Source organism: Tiliqua scincoides, chromosome 2, assembly GCF_035046505.1.
Source record: "Tiliqua scincoides isolate rTilSci1 chromosome 2, rTilSci1.hap2, whole genome shotgun sequence".
NCBI classification, from domain to species: Eukaryota; Metazoa; Chordata; class Lepidosauria; order Squamata; family Scincidae; genus Tiliqua; species Tiliqua scincoides.
Genome location: NC_089822.1, coordinates 237,617,079 through 237,639,819, shown reverse-complemented (window position 1 = coordinate 237,639,819; position 22,741 = coordinate 237,617,079). Strand labels below are relative to the sequence as shown.

General features: G+C 41.2%; 1 protein-coding gene across 4 annotated transcripts in view; it reads left to right on the top strand.

Annotated features, from left to right (window-relative positions):
- Positions 1–22,741, top strand: part of MITF (melanocyte inducing transcription factor) — a 174,354-nt gene that overhangs the window by 135,407 nt on the left and 16,206 nt on the right. For all 4 annotated transcript variants that reach the window (XM_066613352.1, XM_066613351.1, XM_066613355.1 and 1 more), the window contains exons 3-5: positions 14,492–14,719; positions 19,191–19,277; positions 20,731–20,826. In XM_066613352.1, coding sequence (XP_066469449.1) covers positions 14,492–14,719; positions 19,191–19,277; positions 20,731–20,826 — 411 coding nt within the window. The remainder of the gene's footprint in view (positions 1–14,491; positions 14,720–19,190; positions 19,278–20,730; positions 20,827–22,741) is intronic.

The window sequence follows — 22,741 nt, the reverse complement described above, 5'->3', positions numbered from 1 at the left end:
GAGAGAGACAGGAGTACACATCCATGGGCAGCAGGTGGGAATATTTAGGCTGGGTGTGGCATGTGGGGAGTCCTGTTCCTTCTCAGCTACACATCTTGAACTCCACACAGCTTGTAATTCTGCAAAACTATAAGTTGGTGATGATGTATAGACATCATTGCAAAATACCAGAAAATGTTCCACCACGTAGAAAATGGCACTAGTCAGTGGTGTGAACTCCTACAGGGAATATTAGTGGAGAGTGCCATTTAACCCTTCTCTATTACTATAGTCTCAATATTCTCTCTCTCTCTCTCTCTCTCTCTCTCTCTCTGAACCAAGCAGCTTCCAGTCTGGATTAGGCCTCCTCCTACACCTGCTGTTGAGAAGAAAGACTAAAGAGTATGAACTGTTAAAAGAAAAAAGTCACCATTGCATACAGAGTGTGTATGCACAGTCCCCTTGCCCCATAACCAGCCTGCTGTTCTGACTGCATTGTTGTATAAGGCAAAATGTCTGAACCTCTCCTAATCACTCTGTTAAGTGCCACTTTATCGTAGTGTATAAAATATCGTAGTGTATAAAATTAGACTGTTAACTGTGGTTCAGTCATTCTGCCCCTCCTATATGAAAATGCAGAGCAGAATGGTACACTAAGTAGCAGTGGGTGGAACATGCGTATGCTCGCTTCTAAATGCACAGACCGTGGTCTCAGTCTCACTGGTAGACCAGTGAGATGGACAAACTTATAATCTTGTACACATCCTTCCATGTTCTCCCCATCTTTAACACCAAGATGCTTTTTCCTTTTAAGTTTACACTTAAAAAAAAATAATTCCAGCCATAAGTAATATACACTTTTGCTAACTATCTTTTAGAAATGTACTACTGCTATATTAATTCAGTCAACATTTATTAACTTCCTTATAGAACAATTTTCCCTAAATATTTGGATAAAATAATGCCAAGTCCAAGGTGTATCCTGGGAGGAGCAGAGTGTCGGGACTTTTTCATCACAGGAGCTCTCAGGTGCTGCCTTTGAATTTTTTTTCAACAGACCTTAGGCAAAAAGAAACACTGGGTTCAACAGGGAAGTACACTGAAAACTAGGGGCTTATATGAATGTCCATCCTCTTTCCCAACAGCTGTCTGAAAGAGTGTATGTAGCTGATGTTACATTAAGGCTACAACCTCTGCAATTTACCTTGAAGTCAGTCCTACAGTGGAACTTGCTGCTGGATAAGCATGCCAAGACTAGCACTTTCGTATAACAAAAATCAGTATCTTTATTTACTTGGGATTTTTAAAAATCCATTTTTTCTGTTTGTTTTAAATTATTGCAGCCCACATCAAGAGATTGGATGAACTGATCTAGATCTTTAAACATAAGTATAAAAGTAGAATTAAATGACAGGAGATGAAAACATTCTAATGAATTCATTCGAAGTCTATTTTTGTTTTGTTTTTTTTAAAGATAGGACTTGTGCACAAGAGTTTGCAATGAAGGAAACCAGATTTTTTAAAAATCAACCAAAAATAAAGTATCAAATTGCAAGATTTCAGGTCCTACAGAACTTTTTTTTCAAAAGGATAGAAAACACACACACACAGCTGTGTTCAAGTATTTCTAGATACTCTTCAATGAAATATGCTGATATTCGCAAGTTGGGAGTCCAATCCTAACTAAACCCCATTGCCAATGTAGCCACACCAGCAGCACACAAACTGCATCGTGTGGTGGGGGGCGGTTTTAGAGGTTTCTCCACGTTAAGGGAACTTTCATTCCCTTACTCTGGGTCAAGCCTCTTCTGTTTGAATTTGTCTCTTCAGATCTACCCCAGCCATTTTTCTTGCGGAGAACCCAGGAGAGTAAGAGAGAGGAAATGGGATTGGATCCGGGCGCACACCTGGTGTTGCTGGATTCCACTCCTGCCTCCTGTCTGTCCCCTTCCCTGCCCAGAAATTACCCCATTCATTCCTCTTTCCACCCCTCCCACTGCCCACCTCCCATGCTAGCTTACCTGTGCTCATACGCATAGCCAGTAGCGGCAGTGGGCTACTGAAACTGCCATCATTTGCAGTGGCAGTTCCACAGTGGCTGCTGTACACCTTGTACACACATTGCATGTGTACCCTTTGTATGTGCCACCGTTAGACCATTTAAGACAAACGTTCTGTTGTTGTAACTCCTAGTTTGGATTGGGCTGTTGATCTTTAATTTCCTCTTGCTGGTAAGTTTCCCCTGACCCACTGTTTACTATGTTTCCATGATGCTAACTCTTCAGAGGCTATTATTTTAAAGCAGCAATCGAAATGCATCAGCCAAGTTTCCGTGAAGGTGACTGGGATAGTCCTGTACTTAGCACTTGATCATCAAGTTCAGCGATGTATCTAAAACTTTTATTATAATTCAGTGAGTTTAATATGCACATAAATAATATCATGGCTCATTTAATCAGGAATATAAAACCAAGCAATTTAGTATGAAACCAACCTACATTTCACCGAAAGATGCTGGTAGTGATTTTTGTTAAGTCAGTCTCTAATGATTATGTTAATAGCATGATAAAATGAAAGACTTTAAATTGTTTTTTGTGCTGCTGCTTATTCAACCTTCTCCATATTGATGCTTACATAAAAGCTATTACAGGCTGTAGGCGACGAAGTATAGATTTTGGCTTGCTTTATTTTTATTATCAACTGTGACGTCTAATAGCTAAAGGCATTTAAGAGGCACAAAACTGTTTTGAATTAACAAAATCTTCCATTCTTTGCCAAATTGTTCCCGTGGCACTTAACATTCACTGCAAAAGCATGTAGCGTGAAAACATGGGCATACTTTTAAAACAAGTGCTCTTTTGTGTTGTGTCCAGTGCTGGCAAAAAGAAATTGCTTTGTTAAATCACAGTAACTGTCGCTTATAAACGTGCAGTATTCTTATGCATGCATTTAAACTCACATGAAAATTTCAGCTGTGAATGTCTAACTGTTCATAAATAGGGTGCATTTTATCCTGAAGTAATATTCGTGCTGACTTCTTTATGATGCTGCAAAATGTTTTGATTATGACTTCTCTTCCCTCCCCCCTTTTTAAAGCTTTGTACCTTAGCAGATGCTGTCATAGAGCAGGGCAATTTGAGAAGGTGTTTTGTATTGATTTTCTTTAGCAAGCTAAGCTTAGTCATTGGCATGTCCATTTCTCATACGTGCTTTCCTTTACACTTCATCATCATCTTACTCTTGATGGGAAATAAGTAAGAGCATGGACTTTTTTTTTGTTGGTGGCATGAGCTTTATGGAATACCCTCCCTGTAAAGGTTGAGTAAACTTCTATCATATATGAAGATCTGGCTTTTTCATTCTGTTTTTTTCCCCAAGGTCTGGTCTGGTTGATGGTCTGGTTATGGGTGAAAGTGGTGGCTGGATTATACTGTTGAGGATTTTTACATTGTGGATTATTATTATTATACTGCTTTTCAACTAAAAGTTTACAAAGCGGTTTACAGAAAAATCAAATAACTGGCTCCCTGTCCCAAGAGGGCTCACAACCTAAAAAAGATGCAAAAGAACACCAGCAGACAGCCACTAGAAAAGACACTGCTGGGGTGAGGTGGGCCAGTTACTCTCCTCCTGCTAAAAAGAGGAGCACCCACTTGAAAAAGTGCCTCTTACCCGGTTAGCAGGGGTAAAAGATTATGCTACCTTGATGATGTTACTTCTGATCATGACATCACTTCTGGTGGGTCCTGACAGATTCTCATTCTAAAAAGTGGGTCCCAGTACTAAATGTGTGAGAACAACTGGTTTAGAATGAAGAAGTAGTGGGGAGGCACTGCTTCACCCTCTTTCTCAGTTGGTTCATTTCCAGGTTTTTTTACCTGTGTAAAAAACATTACAGTAAAGAACATTACTCAGTCCATACTGGGGAGAAAGAATGGTAAAAATTGTGTGTCTTTGTCCCTTGGCTTCATTTTTTATTCCCTTGAGGCAGTCCTTGGTTGTATACGTCATTCAGTCTTTGTCTCTTCATCTGTTCTTTTGCACTCCTGAATTGGCTTGCTTCTTATTATAGTAAAGCTGCATTGCAGCCCCCACTGCTCCCACCTTCCACCAATCTTACTGCTGAATCCTCTGTTGGCAGAGGGCCTCTTTTGCCCTGGCATCTCTCTGGGTTGATGAAGTACTCTGGTTTTAGGGGCTTTCACTGTGGCTAGGTCAGATAGCTGGTAGGAATGTTCTTTCAGGTAGAGGAGGTGCCGATCTCTGTCCCTCTCCTGCTCTTCAGAAGAATAACTTAGGGCCAGTCCTTTCCAACTTTCCAGCACTGATGTAGCTGCAGCACAACCCCGAGATAAGAGAAAAAACATTCCATTACTTTGAGGAGAACTCCAGCACTGTCCCACCACTACATGATGCAGTGTGCACTCTGTTGGCACGGCTGCATGGGCACTCAAAAGTTGGACAAGATTGGGGCCATATTCTTTGTTTCCTGAAGGGGAGCTGTTAACAATTTGAACCTGAATATGCTATCATTATCTCTCTTCAGTCCAGTCCTTCATCAGACTTGGTGCTTATCTACTCAGTCTCTTCCTGCCATCACTCCCATCTCATCCAATTTCTTCTCCTAATTTCCAGTACTCTAAAAGAATAAGGAAGTAAAGCAGGGGGGTACTAATGGCCTATAAATGGATGAGTGCCCAATGGTATACATAGAATCCACATCTGGCAAAGCTAGCTTTTAACTGAATTCCAATATGGCTGTAATTTGGGCTATTCAGTATTAACAATATTCTGGAAAGGAGGTGGAGAAGCAGTGAAAAATGTTTTTTTTCTAACAATAATGAATATGCATAAGTTACAGCATAATAAAATATATTTGTGTCATTAAAAAACACCATCATTTATCAGTAGGGGTTTTTTTAAATGGTTTTATTTTTTTGCAGATTTCATGATTTGGGGAAAAATTTTAAAGGCAGAAATTTTATGTGTTTTTATTCCAAACTCTCATTCCAAGTTCTCATTTTTATTAATTTTAAACACTTTAACTACATAGGTGATATAGTGTCAACAGATGTAGCTACAGTATTATTTCTTACTGGAAAAGTATATTTTAATTTTTGGAAATTATCTTAAAACGCCAAAATGCAGTGTTCTGTGTTATTATTTGAATATTTTAAACACAAAATGGTGGTGTTTTGTTAAAAGAGGTTGTTAAAAAAAAACACCTCTATTCATCAGGCATTGAACATAGTAAACATAACATAGTAAAATGAAGCCTGACGGCTGTCTAGCAGAAGTTGATGCCCATTTTGGTTATGACAGGGCAACTTCAACTGCCATTAAGTTAACCAGTTCAAATGTCACAGCCTTGTTGAAAGTTAGTTCCTTGAAAAGTGGATTTGAAATGTTAGAAATAAAATAAATGACAGACAGTACTGTAATAACTATGCGGACATTACTGTAAATACTCGTAACTATGCAGGAAAATGACTACAGAAACAGAATGAATGACCACTCAACCCTCAGCCAAAGAATAGGCAAAGTTGGATATGGAGGTCTCCAAATAGGGTGCAAGCAGAGAAAAAGCCTCTGACTTAGGTGTCTGCTGACCAAATCACCATAGTAGGATAAGTCAAAGAAGATTGTTCATCAATGCCCTCAGATGCCAACCATTTAGGGCTTTAAAACTGAATACCAGCATTTTGAATTCTGTTGGAAACCAACTGGGAGCAGCATTCCGGAAGTTTGACAAGACTGTGCTTTAATGTTGTTAAAAGTTGATTTTGAAATTTTATTTCCGGATATTTTATTTTCCCTCGTCACTGAACTGGTTTAAGGCCTAACCTTAAAGGCCTCACATGGCTCCTGGAGGCTTTTCAGTTTATGTGGGTAGTTGTGCCTTGATTTTTGGCCCAATTGATTAAGAAAATGATAGTTTTTAACCTTTTATTTCAAATCCCATGACATGTAGAAACAAAGTTCCATTGAAATGAGAGCAAACACACACACAAAAAAGTATTTGAGTTTTGTAATTCTTAACAGAAGTTCCTAGGGCAATTGGAGGAACAAAAGTTCATTTTTTAAAACTTCCTCCCCTCTGACTAGTGATCCTTGTATTTGAAGCCTGGTATGTTCTTCTGCCCAGTCCTGCCACTAAATGGCACATGAAGATACTTGGTTGGGCTTTAATGGATACATTCTTCTTTGCAATATTTTGCATGGGCAAGTGTATATAATGATCAGTTTTCTAAACGGGATCGTCCGTTTCTATATCAAAGAGAAAGCAGGGCATCTCATTCTTCTTTGAAGGTTTGGGGTTATCAGGGCTGTATATCTAGCCCTTGGAATGGAGATGTTGCAGGCATTGTAGCAGGGGAGCCGGACATACTGTCCTGCCCTGCCTGAAACTCCCAAAGGTTCTTTCCATTCAAACCTTTGAAAAGCTTTTCCAGTGGTCCATGCTTGCAATGAACCACTTTTGTGAGCTTTTGCAAAACAGCAAACTAATGATTGGCGAAGTCTCAGGCTCTTGTGGATATCTGCATGGAACACAGTGCAAAAACTTGGCTTGATATTGGGTTGAACATTGGAATTCTTGTGCATCCTAACCTGGAAATAAACCTACACATTTCCACACTAAAGCAGCCCATATCCTGTGTACTGAAAAAAATGTGAGTACCCTTCACTTCTCCATCCTTGAGAGAGAATTACCTTATATCACAGTGATTTTCCAACATTTAGCACCGGGACCCACTTTTTAGAATGAGAATCTGTCAGGACCCATCAGAAGTGATATCATGACCGGAAGTGACATAATCAAGCAGGAAGAGTTTTAACAATCCTAGGCTGCAATCCTACCCACACTTACCCAGGAGTAAGTCCCATTGACTATCACTGTTAAAAGAATAGACATAGTAGCTTGTTAAAAGTACAGGTCTGTAACATTTCCCCACATGCAGTCACATACCATAGTTGCATCAAGTCTAATATATTAAACATAAAATATTGAAATGAATGGGGACCCATTGGCTCGCGATCCACCTAATCGGCACCAACCCACAGTATGAGAAACACTGTCCTAACAGGTTCATACTGTATGTATTTGTTTATAAACAAATATTTTCAAATAAATTGTAATAAGGGGGAGAAAAAGTACAAAATAATGGAAACCACAACAAAAATCACAGGTATCTGGCCTTGCCAAAGTCCTTTAGAAAATATTACTAAGAAGATACATGCTTCTATTTCTTCAGGCTTCAGCCTAGATCAGCCATTTTCAACCACTGTGCCATGGCACGCTGGTGTGCTGCGAGTGGTCCACAGGTGTGCCACAGGAATTTGGTGGAAGGTTATTTATTAATAGGGCCTATGGGAGATGTGAGCCCCCACTGGTAGCATGGTGTGCCTCGTCAATTGTCAAAAACCTGGTGGTGTGCCTTGACCATTTTAATGCCTTGTCAGTGTGCCGTGAGATGAAAAGGATTGAAAATCACTGGCCTAGATGTCCTAACCTTCCATTCTTGTCTCTACCTTGCCACTTCCTTCTTCCGGCCTCAGTACAGAAGGAACTGGCCAGTACAGAAGGAACTGGCCAGATGTCCCCCTGGTGACATGCCCAGTGCACCCCTGATTTTTTTTTTGAAATCGGTAGAGTCCTGAATTTGGATTTGAATGAATCGGTGTTCAAAAGTATGCTCCTACCAGGTGGGTCAGGCTCTCTCTAGTCTTTTTCATATCCGATTGCAAAGATAAATGAGATCAAGAGCATTTGACATTAGTAGGTGCCCTGGTGCTGAAATGCTCTTGTACTGAATTTTCACTCTTCACTCTCCCACTTTCAGAATTGCACTGAGCTAAAGAAGTGTGGAATACTTTCAAACATGTTTTATTTGCAGTCCAGGAACAACTGTACAGGGGGGCCGCTGTATCCGCGGATTCACTTATCCATGGATTAAATCCGCGTCGTCGTTCCCCGCCCATGCCCTCTGTGCGTGCTTGCTATGGAGATGAGGGAAGCTCTGCTTCCCTTGCCTCCTGAGGTGAGCAGTGGCCACGGTCATCCATTCATGGCCTCTTCTGGGCTCAGACTGAGTCTTAAGGGTAAAAAAAAAATGCAACTTTCAGTTTCTTGGTGAAACCAGAAGTGATGTCTTTAATGCCTTATAAAGCATTAGGAGCCCCGGGGAAGCCCCAGAGATATTAAAAATGTCACTTCTGGTTTCACGGAAAAACCAGAAGTCACATTTTTTTAAACCTTAAGGCTCTTTCTGAGCCTGTCCGTGGCCTCTGCTAGGATTAGGGGACCCACCGGCGGGGATGTGAGTGTAACTTCCCTTGACTCCAGAGGGTGGGGGGGGAGGCATTTGGCCACATTTGCAGTTTCACTTAACTGTGGGGGGTTCCGGAATGGAACCCCCATAGATATGGGGTCACACCTGTAGTTTGATCCAGGAGCTGGCAAAGGCTGCAATCCTATCCACACTTTCCTAAGAGTAAGTCCCATTGAACACAATGCATACATAGGATTGTGCCCTAAGTCAGTAATGGCACTGAGTCAAGGTAGGACACATTTCATAAGAGATAGTGGGTAGATCTGTTTAAGGAGCATGAGAAAAAGAAGCAACCGTAGGATTGCGAGAGGCTCTGCTGAGCATGTTCTGATTAACAGAAACTGGGTATGAGTGACCTGAATCATTAATCTGGTTGAGATGTGATGGGAAACTATGAATTCCAGCTAAGAAAGTGCCCTGGAAAGCTGCAGGAACGTAGGAACCCGCCATATACTCAGTCACACCTTTGATTGATGTACGAGTGTACGATTGTAGTGATGCTCACTATTGTCAACACAGACTGGTGATTGTAGTGATTGATGTACGAGTGTACGATTGTAGTGATGCTCACTATTGTCAACACAGACTGGCAGTGTCCCTTCAGGGTTTCAAACAGGAATTTTTCTCTGGCTTATCTGGAAATGTGAGGGATTGAACTGGCGGCCTGCTGTATGTAAAGCATGCACTCCACCACATGCCCTTCCCCTCCTCTGTTTTGGGGAGCTCTTCCACTTTTTGGTCCCCTCAAGAATTGAAAATCACCCATGATTTCAGCAAGTGAAGGGTTTACTAGAGATGGCAACAGGCTTCTTTCTTTCAGAGGGTTTTACCTCTGTGTTGCCAGATGCCTGGGAGCACCGCATGTCTGTACAGTCATATAGATCACACAGTATGTGATGTGATGGGTCACTCTGGGATAGATGGTGGGGCCTGGCAGTGCCCCTCAGTGAGACAGTGTTCTCCCTTCTGTCATCACTGCTCTCAGAAGTTGATGCACTTGAATGCCCACCCCCCAAAAAATGAAGAGAATATCATCCTGCTGTTTCCTCTGGATTTTTCAGCACCAAAGAAAATGGCAGGGATGAACCAGATCAGCCTTCATATGCCCAGCAACGTCTGATTCCTTTAAGAGGAAGGGCAGTGCTTCCTATGGAAAATGTATAGACATATGCAAAATGTCTCTTTGAGAAAAGTGTGGTAAGACCAGCAATTGAAACTGTGCTCATGATCTATTATCTTTCAGAGTTTTGTTCCTTTAAAATTGTTGAATAAGCCAAAATACACTTTTTAATAGGCTTTTATCAGCACATTTTAGGTACTCCTAAAATGCCCCTGGGGGCTGGGGGCCAAGAATAGGCCCTCAGTTTGGCTGTACTTGTCGTAAGAGGCGACTAAACAGCCACCGGGTAGATGGGACTCGTCAGCCTAGGAAGGCAGCTCATCTAAGAGAAGGAAACTCTGATCCCAAACCTCCACTGCCTTGTGGCTACATCCAGTTCTGGAAAAGGCTTCAGGAGTCAACCTCGAGGCAAAATCAGGAGCCGGAGTCCCTTAGGCAGTTCATGGCTGAACACAGTCACGTTCTGGCAACTCCTGCGACGCCGCTGGAACCAACCGTATTGGCTTCTGCCTTTCCATTGGACCATTCCAGCGACGTGGAGAGGGGGGATTTGCTGCATGGGTAACAGCCTATCCTCCATACCTTCTTTACCCAGGCTTCGCGCACTGGAGAGGACACTCCAACTTCGCCATACGGCGTCGGCACAACACGGGAAGCAGCAGTTTACCGGTTATAAGTCTTTGCTCGATTGGCGTAGAGCATGACGCCAGGGGCTGCTTCCGACGGTGGGAGAGATCATTGCATCTCATTGGGCAGCTAAGGCCCATAGCCAGGGAGACAGACCAGGGACAGACTGCACTTGCTCCCGGTGTGGAAGGGATTGTCACTCCCGGATTGGCCTTTTCAGCCACACTAGACGCTGTGCCAGAACCACCTTTCAGAGCGCGATACCATAGTCTTTCGAGACTGAAGGTTGCCAATATTATTAGGTACTCCAGCAAGCACAGCAAATATTTTTAAGGAGTGGTATTCTGCTAATACAGACACATGGTAGAAGTAGCAAATGTATTAAACATCTCCAGAAGATGAGCTTTGTCCCAGAATCTCCATAGTCCTCGCTGAAACCAGCATGGTTGAAAGAGTGGTCAGAATGTACCTGACATGGAAAAGGGTGAGGTATACTTTAGAGAGTAGTTTAAAGATTCACTTCAAAAATTTAACTTAAAGGAGAGTTGAAGCAATACTTTAGCTGGAGTTTCTGAACTGCATGTACTCTGTAAGGTAGCTGCATCCTACTGGCTGTCAATTTGTGTAATTATGTGTCCCATAACATGTTGCCACTGTGGTGCATTATTGTAAAAAGAAGAAAGTGGTGTCTGCATGGTGAATTTAACTTATTGACCATTGCCAAGTGACTATGGGCCCAATCCTATCCAACTTTCCAGCACTGGTACAGGCGCAATGCAGCCCCGAGGTAAGTGAACAAATGTTCCCATAACTTGAGGAGGTCTCTGTGAGTGCCTCCCCACCACATGATGTAGTGCACACCTCATTGGCATAGTTGCATTGGCATAGTTGCATTGGAAAACTGGATAGGATTGGGCCTGATGAGTAGAAATACATCCATCTGTGCACTGATTGTATGAGAGAACTTTTTTTTTTGTAACAGCTGCTATGGTGTCATGTTTTCATCATAGAAATCTATGTAATGTCTGACATCCTTTCCACATTTTTCACACCAAAGCAACACGCGTTATGCAAAGGTTTTACATTTTTGTTCTCTTGATTTGTGTCATTATGTATCAAAGTAGTGGCCAGTTGTAATGTGCAGATACCACACTACAAAGGGGCATCCGAGGTATGCATGCATTAGTAATTAGCAATGGAAGAAAATATATGCCAATCACAAGGGAGTCCACTGGGATCAGGAGCTGATTATAGGAGTAATAAAAAAAGAACAAATATTTAAGCCTGAAACAAATTTATTTCATTTAGATTTATATACCTTTTCCCAGGCTAAGACCTTGGTATAAAGAACAAATATATCTTTGTACTTAATTACCTTGGGGCTCTTGAACCAGAGATACCAAGCTTGGTTGTCCATTTGGCATTGTACAATTGGAAAACTTTTGGTTAGATCTAAAAAACTTGGTTAGATCTAACTGTTAAGGCCTTGCTGCTTCCATAGCCCATAATCACACTGTGATAACATCAGTCCCTTTGTTATACCCTTTGGGTATAATTTAGTTGGCTTTGTCCAATGAAGAGTTTGGCCTATGGATTAGTTTCTAAGGGCGAAATCCTAACCAACTTTCCAGCACTGAAGGGCAATGCAGCTCCAAGGTAAGGGAACAAACATTCCCTTACCTTGAGGAAGCCTCCGTGACTGACACCCAACTACAGGATGCAGCACATGCCCTATTGGCACAGCTACATCAGTGCTGGAAAGTGAGTTAGGGTTTGGACCTAAGTCTCTCAAGAGCGACAGTGCAACATGTACACTGTAACTTGTACTTTGACTATTTGCAAAGTGGGGGGGGGGGGAGGAAATGCACAAAAGCAGAAAAAAACATGCAAAGCAAAAAACTAATTGTAATTATGGCAATGACCCCAGTCATCCTTAATTTGAAGGTGAAAGTGTTTATGTAGCAAACAATTACCATTCTGTACAGGGTAAAATGCATAGCACAGCCATGCTTGAACACAGCAAACTATTGTGAGAACCTGAAAGTTCAGAGATGGCCAGAACCGTCTTATCAGGAGGTTGCAGCATTCCCTAGCATGCATAGCATGCAAACTGGCCTAGTGGTTTTCTGCCGTTCCATCTGCAGTAGACATAAAACAGGCAATAGTACAGCTAAAGAAAAATACCATTGTCTACTAGTATGACTGGAACGAAAGCTGAATAGTGAGTTGGCCTTAAGCAAACTGTCAGTCTGACTTTGATAACCCATCACTTTAAAAGGTCCTTTTATGTTTATGAAAAAAGCATGACGTCAAAGCCATGGAAAAAAAAAATCCCAAAATGTTCGTGCTAAACTTGCCTAGTTTCCAAAAAAAGCCTCTTGTGTGAACAGTGTATTTCTCTACATGCATAACTAATTAGTTTAGGTTATTATAAGCCTGAGTGATGATACCCAAGTTATAGCCAAGTTGCTTGTGCCGTTTTGGGGATAGCTTGTTTATGACTCTTGTGTGTGAGCCTTTGAACTGGAGTAGCAGAAGAAAGAAAAGCTGCCAGATTGGTTTTCTGTTTTTGCTAGGAAAATATAAATGCCATGCTGGAAATGCTAGAATATAATCATTACCAGGTAAGTTATCTTGTACTTACTTCCCATATATTTCAGTCCTTTTTCCCAAGTTTTTTTTTATGTTTGTATGAGGCTATAGTACTGCACACAGTTACTAATGCTTAACCCCATTGACTTCAGTGGGGCTGAGCATGCATAGCTGCAATATTGCAACCTTGTTCTTTAATAAGAGAAACACCTTTCCCCCCCTTCTTAGTACCTATGGAAAGAGGAGTAATTAAAATACAGTTTAGTCACAAAAGAAATTAGCAGCTTCTTTGTATAAGTACCCGTTCACTTTATTATATGGATGAATGCCAACGTGTAACTGGTTGAATCAAGTAAAACCCATTTCAATGTGCTAAAACACATAGCAGTTTGAGCATATTCTGCATGCATTGTTTGCATATTTTAATTTTGTCAGATTGGTTTTTCATTTTTGTGTCTAATGTTATAGATAGAGGAAGAAATAATGGTGAAAATTTATATTTTATGTACAGTATATTATAAATACGTATGTTAAATATATTATAAATTTTTATAATAATTAATATTTATAATTATAAAATATGTTATAAATCATATCTGAAGGTTGAGTATTCTTCCTCCAAAACACTTAGAACTAGAAGTGTTTCGGACTTTGGGTTCTTTTGGATTTTGGAATATTTGCGCATTCATAATAAGGGATCTTGGGGATGGGACCGAGGCCTAGACACGTAGTTTATTTATGTTTCACTGATGCCTTATACACATAACCTGAAGGTAACGTTACACAATATTTTGTGTATATGCAAGTGGTTCTGGCCCGCTTTGGAGATGGAAAGAGTAGCTTGGTTGGCAAGCACCAAGGTGCAGCATTTCCTCTCTAAAAGGAGAGACTCTTTCTTCTGCTGATAGTTGCAGACCTCGCTGCAGGCTGCCATTTCCAATCCCAGACCAAAGTCTCTATTGCCAAATCGCCCTGTACCCCTGGCTTGCATGTCACTCCTGCTGCAGCCATCCATAGGAGGCAAAGGAGAGAGGCAGAGGGAGCCCTCAACATAGTGATGGCCGAGGTGGGAGGGTTCACAGGAGTGAAGGTGAAATAAGCACTGTACATACACCCAAGACTTTCTCTACAGAAGTCATGGAGAGACCAAAAGGGCTCCAAGAGGAAGTTGTGGGATCTGCAACGGTGATGAATGGCATCAGGATGCATCTTTCCTTTTTATTTTTTTGAAACTTCTATTCTTGTCCTTTTCACAGCAGCTAGATTCCTCTTTCCATGCAAGGAAAAACATCTCTTCACCTTCAGTTCTGTGTATCAAGCTACTTTTTAAAGGTGGAGGAACAGAGCATGAGCAAAACAAAACTAACACCAACCATTTTTAAAAAATGTGACCATGAAACTCAAAAAGTTTCAAATTTTTGAACATTTCAGATAAGGGATAATCAACCTATACAATATTTATACTAATATTTATATTTAATATAGTTGCTGTTACTTAATTTCAGTATCCTACTGGGGGTTTGACATTCTTTTCTGTAGGAGTCTAGTAGTAATTTGTTCTGAAACCTGCTTGTATTTTATTTAATTAAAATGAAGAATTGGTATTGATTTAGTGCATTGATTTTAAATGCCTGGACTTCTATATGATAAACTTGGTCAACTGCATTTATGAGTGTGTTGGGAGGCAATTTAATTTTTTTATTCGGATTTTCAGTTATATGATAAAGTAAAGAAACAGAGTTACGTAAATACTCTGTGCAGTGCAGAGCGCAGAAATCAGTGTCTGCAGAGTGGAATTCATAAGACTAACGAGATGCCACTACTTGTGTTTATATGTTTACAGGTGCAGACTCACCTGGAAAATCCTACCAAGTACCACATCCAGCAAGCCCAACGACAACAAGTCAAGCAGTACCTCTCCACGACATTAGCCAACAAGCATGCCAACCAGGCACTGAGTTTACCATGTCCGAACCAGCCAGGTGATCACGTTATGCCACCTGGTACTGGAAGCAGCGCACCTAACAGTCCAATGGCCATGCTTACACTTAACTCCAACTGTGAAAAAGAGGTAAGACCAACTCTTACACTCTGCATCCCATGTATTCAAGCAGTATACCTAAATCAGTAGTACCGTCTTTTTAAATGCATGTGCACACTTGAAAACAAATCGGGTTAATTCATGGCCTGGTCCATACATTTACTCTGTCCCAGTTAATTACACAGCTTAGGGCGCAATCCTAACTTGTGCTAGAAACAGGCAGGCCAGCGGGCCTGCGCTGCATCCAGTGCATGTTTGGGACCAAAAGCGGCACAGCCCGAGGCAAGGGGAAGCCTTTCCTCTTACTCCGTGTCACAGTGCAGCGGCTCCACTGGGTCTATTTAGGTCTACACCACTTGATGAGGTGGTGCAAATCTGAGCAGCCCGGGACTGCCCCGGGCCACCCGGGAACGGAGGTCAGGATCTGGCATAACTGGTGGATCTTGGCCCCACCTGTCCATGGTCCCACCTGAAGCCTTTCCTCCCACCACCTCCCTCATGCTTCCTCAGCCGACACAACTCACCTTCTCACCACGGCCTACGTTGGTGCATGGAGGCCGGCCGTGTGCTGGCCTTTCTCCCCTCAGAGTGGTGCAAAAGTGCTTTATGGCACTTTTGAGACACTCCCGGCCAGCACAAGGAACTTGTGTCGGCCCAAGTGAGGGTCAGGATTGCGCCCTTATTCAAACAATATGCATTATTTTAAAAGATCTGTATAAACAATTGTTGAGATTATTTTGATTTTTTTTAATTGAGCTGTTAGTGGAAGAGGATGCAACTGACCTTTTAGAATACAAAGCCATTTCTGTTTCTTACTGGAGCTTTCTGGGATAATGTTATTATGAGGGTGGGTTCAGATGGCGTGTTTTTGAACCACACAGTGGCATTTTTCAATTGCCTTTTACATGTAGCATAAGAACAACAGTACTATATTACTGCTACTGTTGTAGTTCAGCTTGCTTTTCTCCGGTACAGCTAAGCCGAAGAAAGACAGAGCAGCACCGAAAGGACACGAAGTCTAGAAAAGGAAAGAAAAGTTGGGAGGCTGAGCCTCAAAATTATGCTTAAAGTAATAGAATGCTCATTATACTATGTGGTATGTCCGGTGCATTTTAGCACATCACCCTTAGAAAGAAAGTGATCTTATTTTCCTAAATTATTCATGTGTTTCCCAGATGCTTCTGTGAAGCTGATCATCTGGGTGCAGAAGGAAACAGCCCTTTCTTCTTGTCACTTTCTCAGCAGCTAGCACTCAGAGGTATACTGCACTGAAAACAGAGATTTCATTTGGCTATCATGGGTAGTAGCTGTTGGTAGGCTTGTCCTTCATGAATTTGTCTAGTACCCTTGTAAAGCCATCCTCACCTTAACTGGTGGCAGCAAAATCTAGAAATTAATTTTGTGTTCTGTGAAAAGATCCTATCCTGAATCTAGTGCCCGTTAAGTGGTCCTGCTTTCTAATGTCATTCTCGCCACTGTCTCTATACCATGACTAATTTTGGAAATATCAGTTGTGTTCTCTATAGTCTTAGCATGTTTGTATACCAAAAAAACAAAAGAAAACCTCACATGCTATAAGAGTCTTCTTCTAGGAAAGGTGCAGCATTCTGTTGATCGTTTAAGTGCTGCACTTACATTTTAAGTTCTAGTTTACCGTTTTAGAGACAGGGTGACCAGAACTGTATTCTAAATGCAGCAGCATACTGAATTACAAAACTGGCAGTTTTATTCTCATTCTCTTTCCTGATAATCCTTAGCATGCAATTTGCATTTTTTTTTAACTGTTGCTACACACTGTACCAATGTCTTCAGGAGAATTATTCACCATGGGACAGTTCAAACAATATTTCTGACTGATCTTGACCCCATACAATAAAGGCATGAGTGTGCATGCCTTGCAATGGTGTAGCTAATGCATCTGACGCCTGTAGTCAAAAAAGATTTTGGAGTACCCCCCAAAAGAATACCTGCCACAAAAACTGGAAGGCCCTGTTTAAAGGCTCTTCTGAGAATTAGGAACTATTTAATAAAGCAAGGAATCAAAAGCAGGGGAATCAATTTGCTAAGTAGGGAGCACAATAACTTAAGCATAAGAACATTGGAACAGTCCCGCTGGATCAGGCCATAGGCGCATCTAGTCCAGCTTCCTGTATATCACAGTGGCCCACCAAATGCCCCAGGGAGCACACCAGATAACAAGAGACATGCATCCTGGTGCCCTCCCTTGCATCTGACATAGCCCATTTCTAAGCAAAAGAGGAAAATTAAAAATTAAAAAAATCGGCTCACTGGGGAGATCAGAGACCTTGAATAAAATTCCTTCCCTTTATATTTACATTGAACTTAATTTGTCATTCTGTTGCCCATTCACCTAGCCTGAAGAGTAATTTTGAAGCTCTTCAGTCTTTCAATACAGTCACCTTTTTACAAGTTCCAGAGCATAGATCAGTCTTGTAGCACCAGAAAAAGAGTCAATGATATTTTAAAGACCGGACTGAAACAGTTTTCTCACAATTTAACCATAGACGTCTGAATTCTAGCATTTGAACTATAGAAGCCTGGTAGGACAAATACTATTTGGCTGCATTCTGGCACATAGTTGGACCATTTGAAGCATAAGAAAGATGATGGAATTTAAACAGTTCAATAAAGTACAGACATGCAATCTTTGTGTGAGTTAACAAATTACCCTTTTATGCAGTGGTACTCAAACTTTTCCGGCCAGTGGCTCCCTTGACCCCCGTGGCTGTTGGCCATGACTCCCCATCATGTTCCTGAGGGTTGGATGTGACATCATTACGCAGGAAGTGGCCAGAAATATTAATTATATTAATATTAATTATATTAATCATATAATCAATTAAATGCAAATCTTAAAAATATAATATTAATACACAGCAATATTAATGTTGGCATCCTTCAGTCTCAGAAGACTATGGTATCGCGCTCTGAATGGTGGTTCCGGAACAGAGTGTCCTCTCCAGTGCGCAAAGCCTGGGTAAAGTAGATATGGAGGATAGACTGTTACCCATGCAGCAAATCCCCCCTCTCCATGTCGCTGGAATAGTCCAATGGAAAGGCAGAGGCCAATATGGTTGGTTCCAGCGGCGTCGCAGGAGTTGCCAGAACGTGACTGTGTTCAGCCATGAACTGCCTCAGGGACTCCGGCTCCAGATTTTGCCTCGAGGTTGACTCCTGAAGCCTTTTCCATAACTGGATGTAGCCACAAGGCAGTGGAGGTTTGGGATCAGAGTTTTCCTTCTCCCAGATGAGCTGTCTTCCCAGGCTAACAAGTCCCATCTACCCAGTGGCTGTTTAGTCGCCTCTTACGACAAGTACAGCCACACTGAGGGCCTATTCTTATCCCCTAACCCCCAGGGGTACATGTTTTATACATGCTTTATAAATGATCTGCTGCTACTCACTGTTGGAGACAGGATGCTGTGGAGTAGGTAGATTTTGTCTGGTCCAGGAAGACTCATTTTTTAACTTTGTAAGCATACCAATAGAATTGTTTTATCAAATGAACTTTGTGAACAACCAGTCTGACCAACATTACACACACCCCTGTGGACCCCAATCCAACTAGCCATTTCTCCCATTCTCCTTGGATAGGCTTGAACCCTTTATTAATTTAATTTAATTAAATTTTTCCAGCAGCTGGTGGGGAAAACAAAAATAGACCATGAAAATATATCAGAGCTGATAAGGGTTTGGTTAGGAAGCTGATTTGTCTTCTATACTAGGAGATGCACAGCCCAATCCTACACATGCCTACTCAGAAGTAAGTCCCATTAGAGTCAATGGGGCTTACTCCCAGGAAAGTGTGGATAGGATTCAGCCTAAATTTCAGCGGCCGGTTCCATCTCCCTCCCAGATCCAGTCTGCTCACTGGTCCACCCTCTTCTCCACCTCTGGCTGCCCTCCCCACACAAAAACATTCCCATTCCACCCTCTCCTGATACTCTGCACCCGCCACCCTTGGCCGGCGTGAACTCACTGGGTATGCTTCTGTATTTGGCACAGGGAGGCCAACGCACATCCCACAGTAGCGCAAATGTGTTTACAATACCCGAAAGTCAGTGCAAGTGTGCTGGCCTAACTCCAAGTCTGCATTGCACTCTGAGACAAGTTCGGCATCTGCAACTTCATTTAAGCTTTAAATAAGACTTTAGTAAACTTGCATAACATGTACTTTGACCCTCAGAGACTGGGAAGGAGTCAGTAGTGACCCTACCTAATGAAACGGAGTTTTTCAAGCCTCTGGGCTTGTGCTCGCTCGACTGTTTTTAGTAGTGAACAGTAACGTATCTCCAACTTCTTACTATGACTTTGTATCATTCATGTATGTATCTAATTAACCTCTCAGAGTGGGGAAGTGTGTTAAAATGTTTACCTGATATGCCATTAAGCACTGGCTCATTCTAAACAAAGTCGCCTTAACCGTGAACACCAGCTCATGCTTTTGTTTTTCTTTTCTTTTTAATGTCTATATTTACAGGGCTTTTATAAATTTGAAGAGCAAAGCAGCAGGGTAGAGAATGAATGCCAGACTCTGAACACGCATCCTCGCGCATCATGCATGCAGGTACTGGATGACCCAGGACTGAAAGGAGGAGCAAAATCCCATTTTTAGTGTTGCTAAGAGAAACTACATAATATGTGATCGTAAATAATATAATTATTTCTGAAATACTTTGAGGGTCATTTCATACATAACATTTTTCAATTTCTTATTTTAATATATTGGGGGGGGGAGAGAGAGAGATATTTGAGACTAGTATGTGCCAGAAATGTTAAAACTTTACTATTCTAGACATAAGAGGTTCAACACAGAATGTCCAATTAAGAACTCTGTGCTGAAAGGGGCTGCCAAAAGCAATTCAGGGATAGCTCTGCAACTACAATGGGTAGGTACTGATGGAGATGGCCTTTCCATAATAGTAAATGGATAAGCCATTGAACACGTGGGAGCTTTGCAGAATGGAGCTCGTCACTGCAAATGAAGCTTCCGGGTTGGTATAATACAATTCTGACTGAGTTGACTAAAGATCTTTGAATACGTTTCCATATTGGAAACAACCTTTTGTGCATATTCTCATAGTCAATAAAGATGGGGGTGCCAAGTTTTGTAATATATGGCATTTTCAATAGAAACCAATATCCTTTGTCTGCTCCTGCAGGCATATGCCCACTTCAGTTTTAATTATTTCAACATGATTTTCCCCGACAAATACTGGACATTGCAGTCTTGAGTAATGCTCAGAAATGCTGGCAAAAGTCTTTCAAACAAATTTCAGGAGCTCATTAAAGATTGCAATCAAGGAGAGATGACATTTACAAGTCCCTGAATTTTTCTCTGCTCACATTAAAAGCCAAGTGGAAAAGAATTCCACTGTGCCGTGTATCCTTATGCAATGGAGCTCTCCGGTTCTATTAAACAGGAGAATACCCTTCAAACAGGAGAGAAATTCTCTGTTGTTTGGCATCAAGAATCTTTTTGAAGGCCTACCCTTGCTGGGGAAGGAATGGTGAGAATGGCAACCTCCCACAAGAGACCCTCTATGTGTGAGGATCCCCCATGGGGATCTTTCTCACCCCCTTGTCAAGGGGCAGCCCTTTAATGAAGCTTCATTAAGCAAGAGAGGTGCTGCTTTTTGAGCCTCGATTGGTTCCAATGAGAAACCGTTTATTTCTAATGTACTGGGAAAGAATGCTTCCCTTCTATCGAAGTGGGCTTCAGCAATTTGCGTATCTCCAGTCTCGAGAGAAGGCTGTGACTTTTTTGAGAGAGTTCTAATATTTTCATACAGCTACTGATCTCACCGTTCTTATTCTTCTTGAGAAGGGCAGGTGCTAAACCATATGTGGCCTGCCAAAGTTGAACTCGAGGCCACAATTTCACCTTCCGAAAAACCTCCAAAGGCTAGAAAGCCCAGGGTGTACTACTGGGTGTTTTTCCTTTCTGTGTTTAGGCTGATGATTAATAACACAAGTTCAATCTTATTTTAATTTCTTCCATGGTTTACCTCCCATTCCAGATGGATGATGTAATTGATGACATAATCAGCTTGGAATCAAGTTATAATGAAGAAATCTTTGGTTTAATGGATCCTGCCCTACAAATGGCCAATACGGTACTTCAGTTTATATTGTCTCATTCATTCATTCATTTTTAGTTTTCTGATGTTTTGTGACTCAATACCTATATTTCAGAATGTACTAAGCATGATAGTAAAATTTATTAAAAATCGTGACCAAGCATATATTACTGGATGCCTTCTTTAGTGAACATTTTTTAATGTTTTCATGTATTATTTCACCCAGCCTAAGAAAGACATGCCATTTTGCATACTGATCGTACATGCAAAATTAGTACTCTAATTTATTATTAATTAATAATTTAATAGCGCATGACTGTCTCCTTACCATGAGTCCTTCAGCCTATGCCTTTGGCTTTTCTGTAATTTTGGCAGGTCTTTTGCACTGCCTATGGATTTTAGATTGTGAGCCCTTTTGGGACAGGGAGCCATTAGTTGTTTGATTTTCTCTGTAAACCACTTTGTGAACTTTTTGTTGAAAAGCGGTATATAAATACTGTTAATAATAATAATAATAATAATAACAATAATAACAATAATAACAACAACAACAGCAGCTTGTAGTTGCTAAGCTATTTCAATGTGTTTTTGCTACTTTATTTTACTTGGCAAAGTGGTTTGTTAAAACTACTGTATCTTATGCAAGCATCCTTGTATGATAATACGTACAAACCTAGCTAACTATGGGCACAATCCTAACCAGGTCTATTCAGAAGTAAGTTCTATTTTGTTCAATGGGACTTACTCTCAGGAAAGTGTGGTTAGGATTGCAGCCTACTATAAGTAGTCTATGCTCTACTGCCCTACAAGTGATAGTAAGTAGTAGGACTGAATTCCAGAATAAAACCAAGTGTCATTTGATTTATGTACTTGAAACAAGCAGCCCAAACACATAACGTATTTTGCTACACAAGGTGTAATTTCAATATATTAACATGCAATAAGTTAACCTTGCTTAGGAACTGCTGTGCCTGTCTCACTGTTAATAACTGTATGCTCACTCTTAATATTTGCAGTAATGAGTTTTGGGGATCCTGTCAAAAGGTATACAAAATCTCATCAGAGGAAGCGGCCAGCCTGAAACATATAAGAACAAAGATTATGTTGTTCTATTTCAAAAGATTAGACCCTGGTCCCGACATTGGTAGCTGTGCTAAATTGCTATTCAAGCATCAGCAGAAAATGCTGAAGTTGCCATTTATGTGTGAATAATTAAATGAGATGCTATCAATTTTTGTTGTGGCTTTTTTCGCTACCGCAAAAATAATTCAGTTCATCAGTCAGATTAGTTTGATCTATTTTGAAATAGAAAATGGCACATATATAGTAAAAACTGGTTTTTTGTTAGGGTTTTACAGTTCATGTTGGACAGTATATATAAGATAGACTGTTGTTAATTATCACAGAATTGAAGTTATGTGTTTCAAGCTGCCCATGTCTGTTAATACCATGATAGACATGTTGCTGTATCTCAGGGGTGCCCAAACCCCGGCCCTGGGGCCACTTACGGCCTTTGAGGCCTCTCAATGCGGCCCTCAGAGAGCTCCCAGTCTCCAATGAGTCTCTGGCCCTCCAGTGATTTGTTGGAGCCCACACTGGCCCGATGCAACTGCTCTCAGCATGAGGGCGACTATTTGACCTCTTGCGTGAGCCGTGGGATGAGGGCTCCCTCCACTGCTTGCTGTTTCAAGTCTGTGAGGCAGCAGTGGCAGCAAAGGAAAGGCCAGCCTTGCTTTGTGCAAGACCTTTTATAGCCTTGAGCTATTGCAAGCCCTTCATTCATTCATATAAGTTCATCTTTAATATATTCATTTATGTAAACTTATGTAAATTTATTCAAATTTGAAATGTAAATTGATTCTTTTTTTTCCCCGGCCCCTGACACAGTGTCAGAGAGACAATGTGGCCCTCCTGCCAAAAACTTTGGACACCCCTGCTGTATCTGAACACA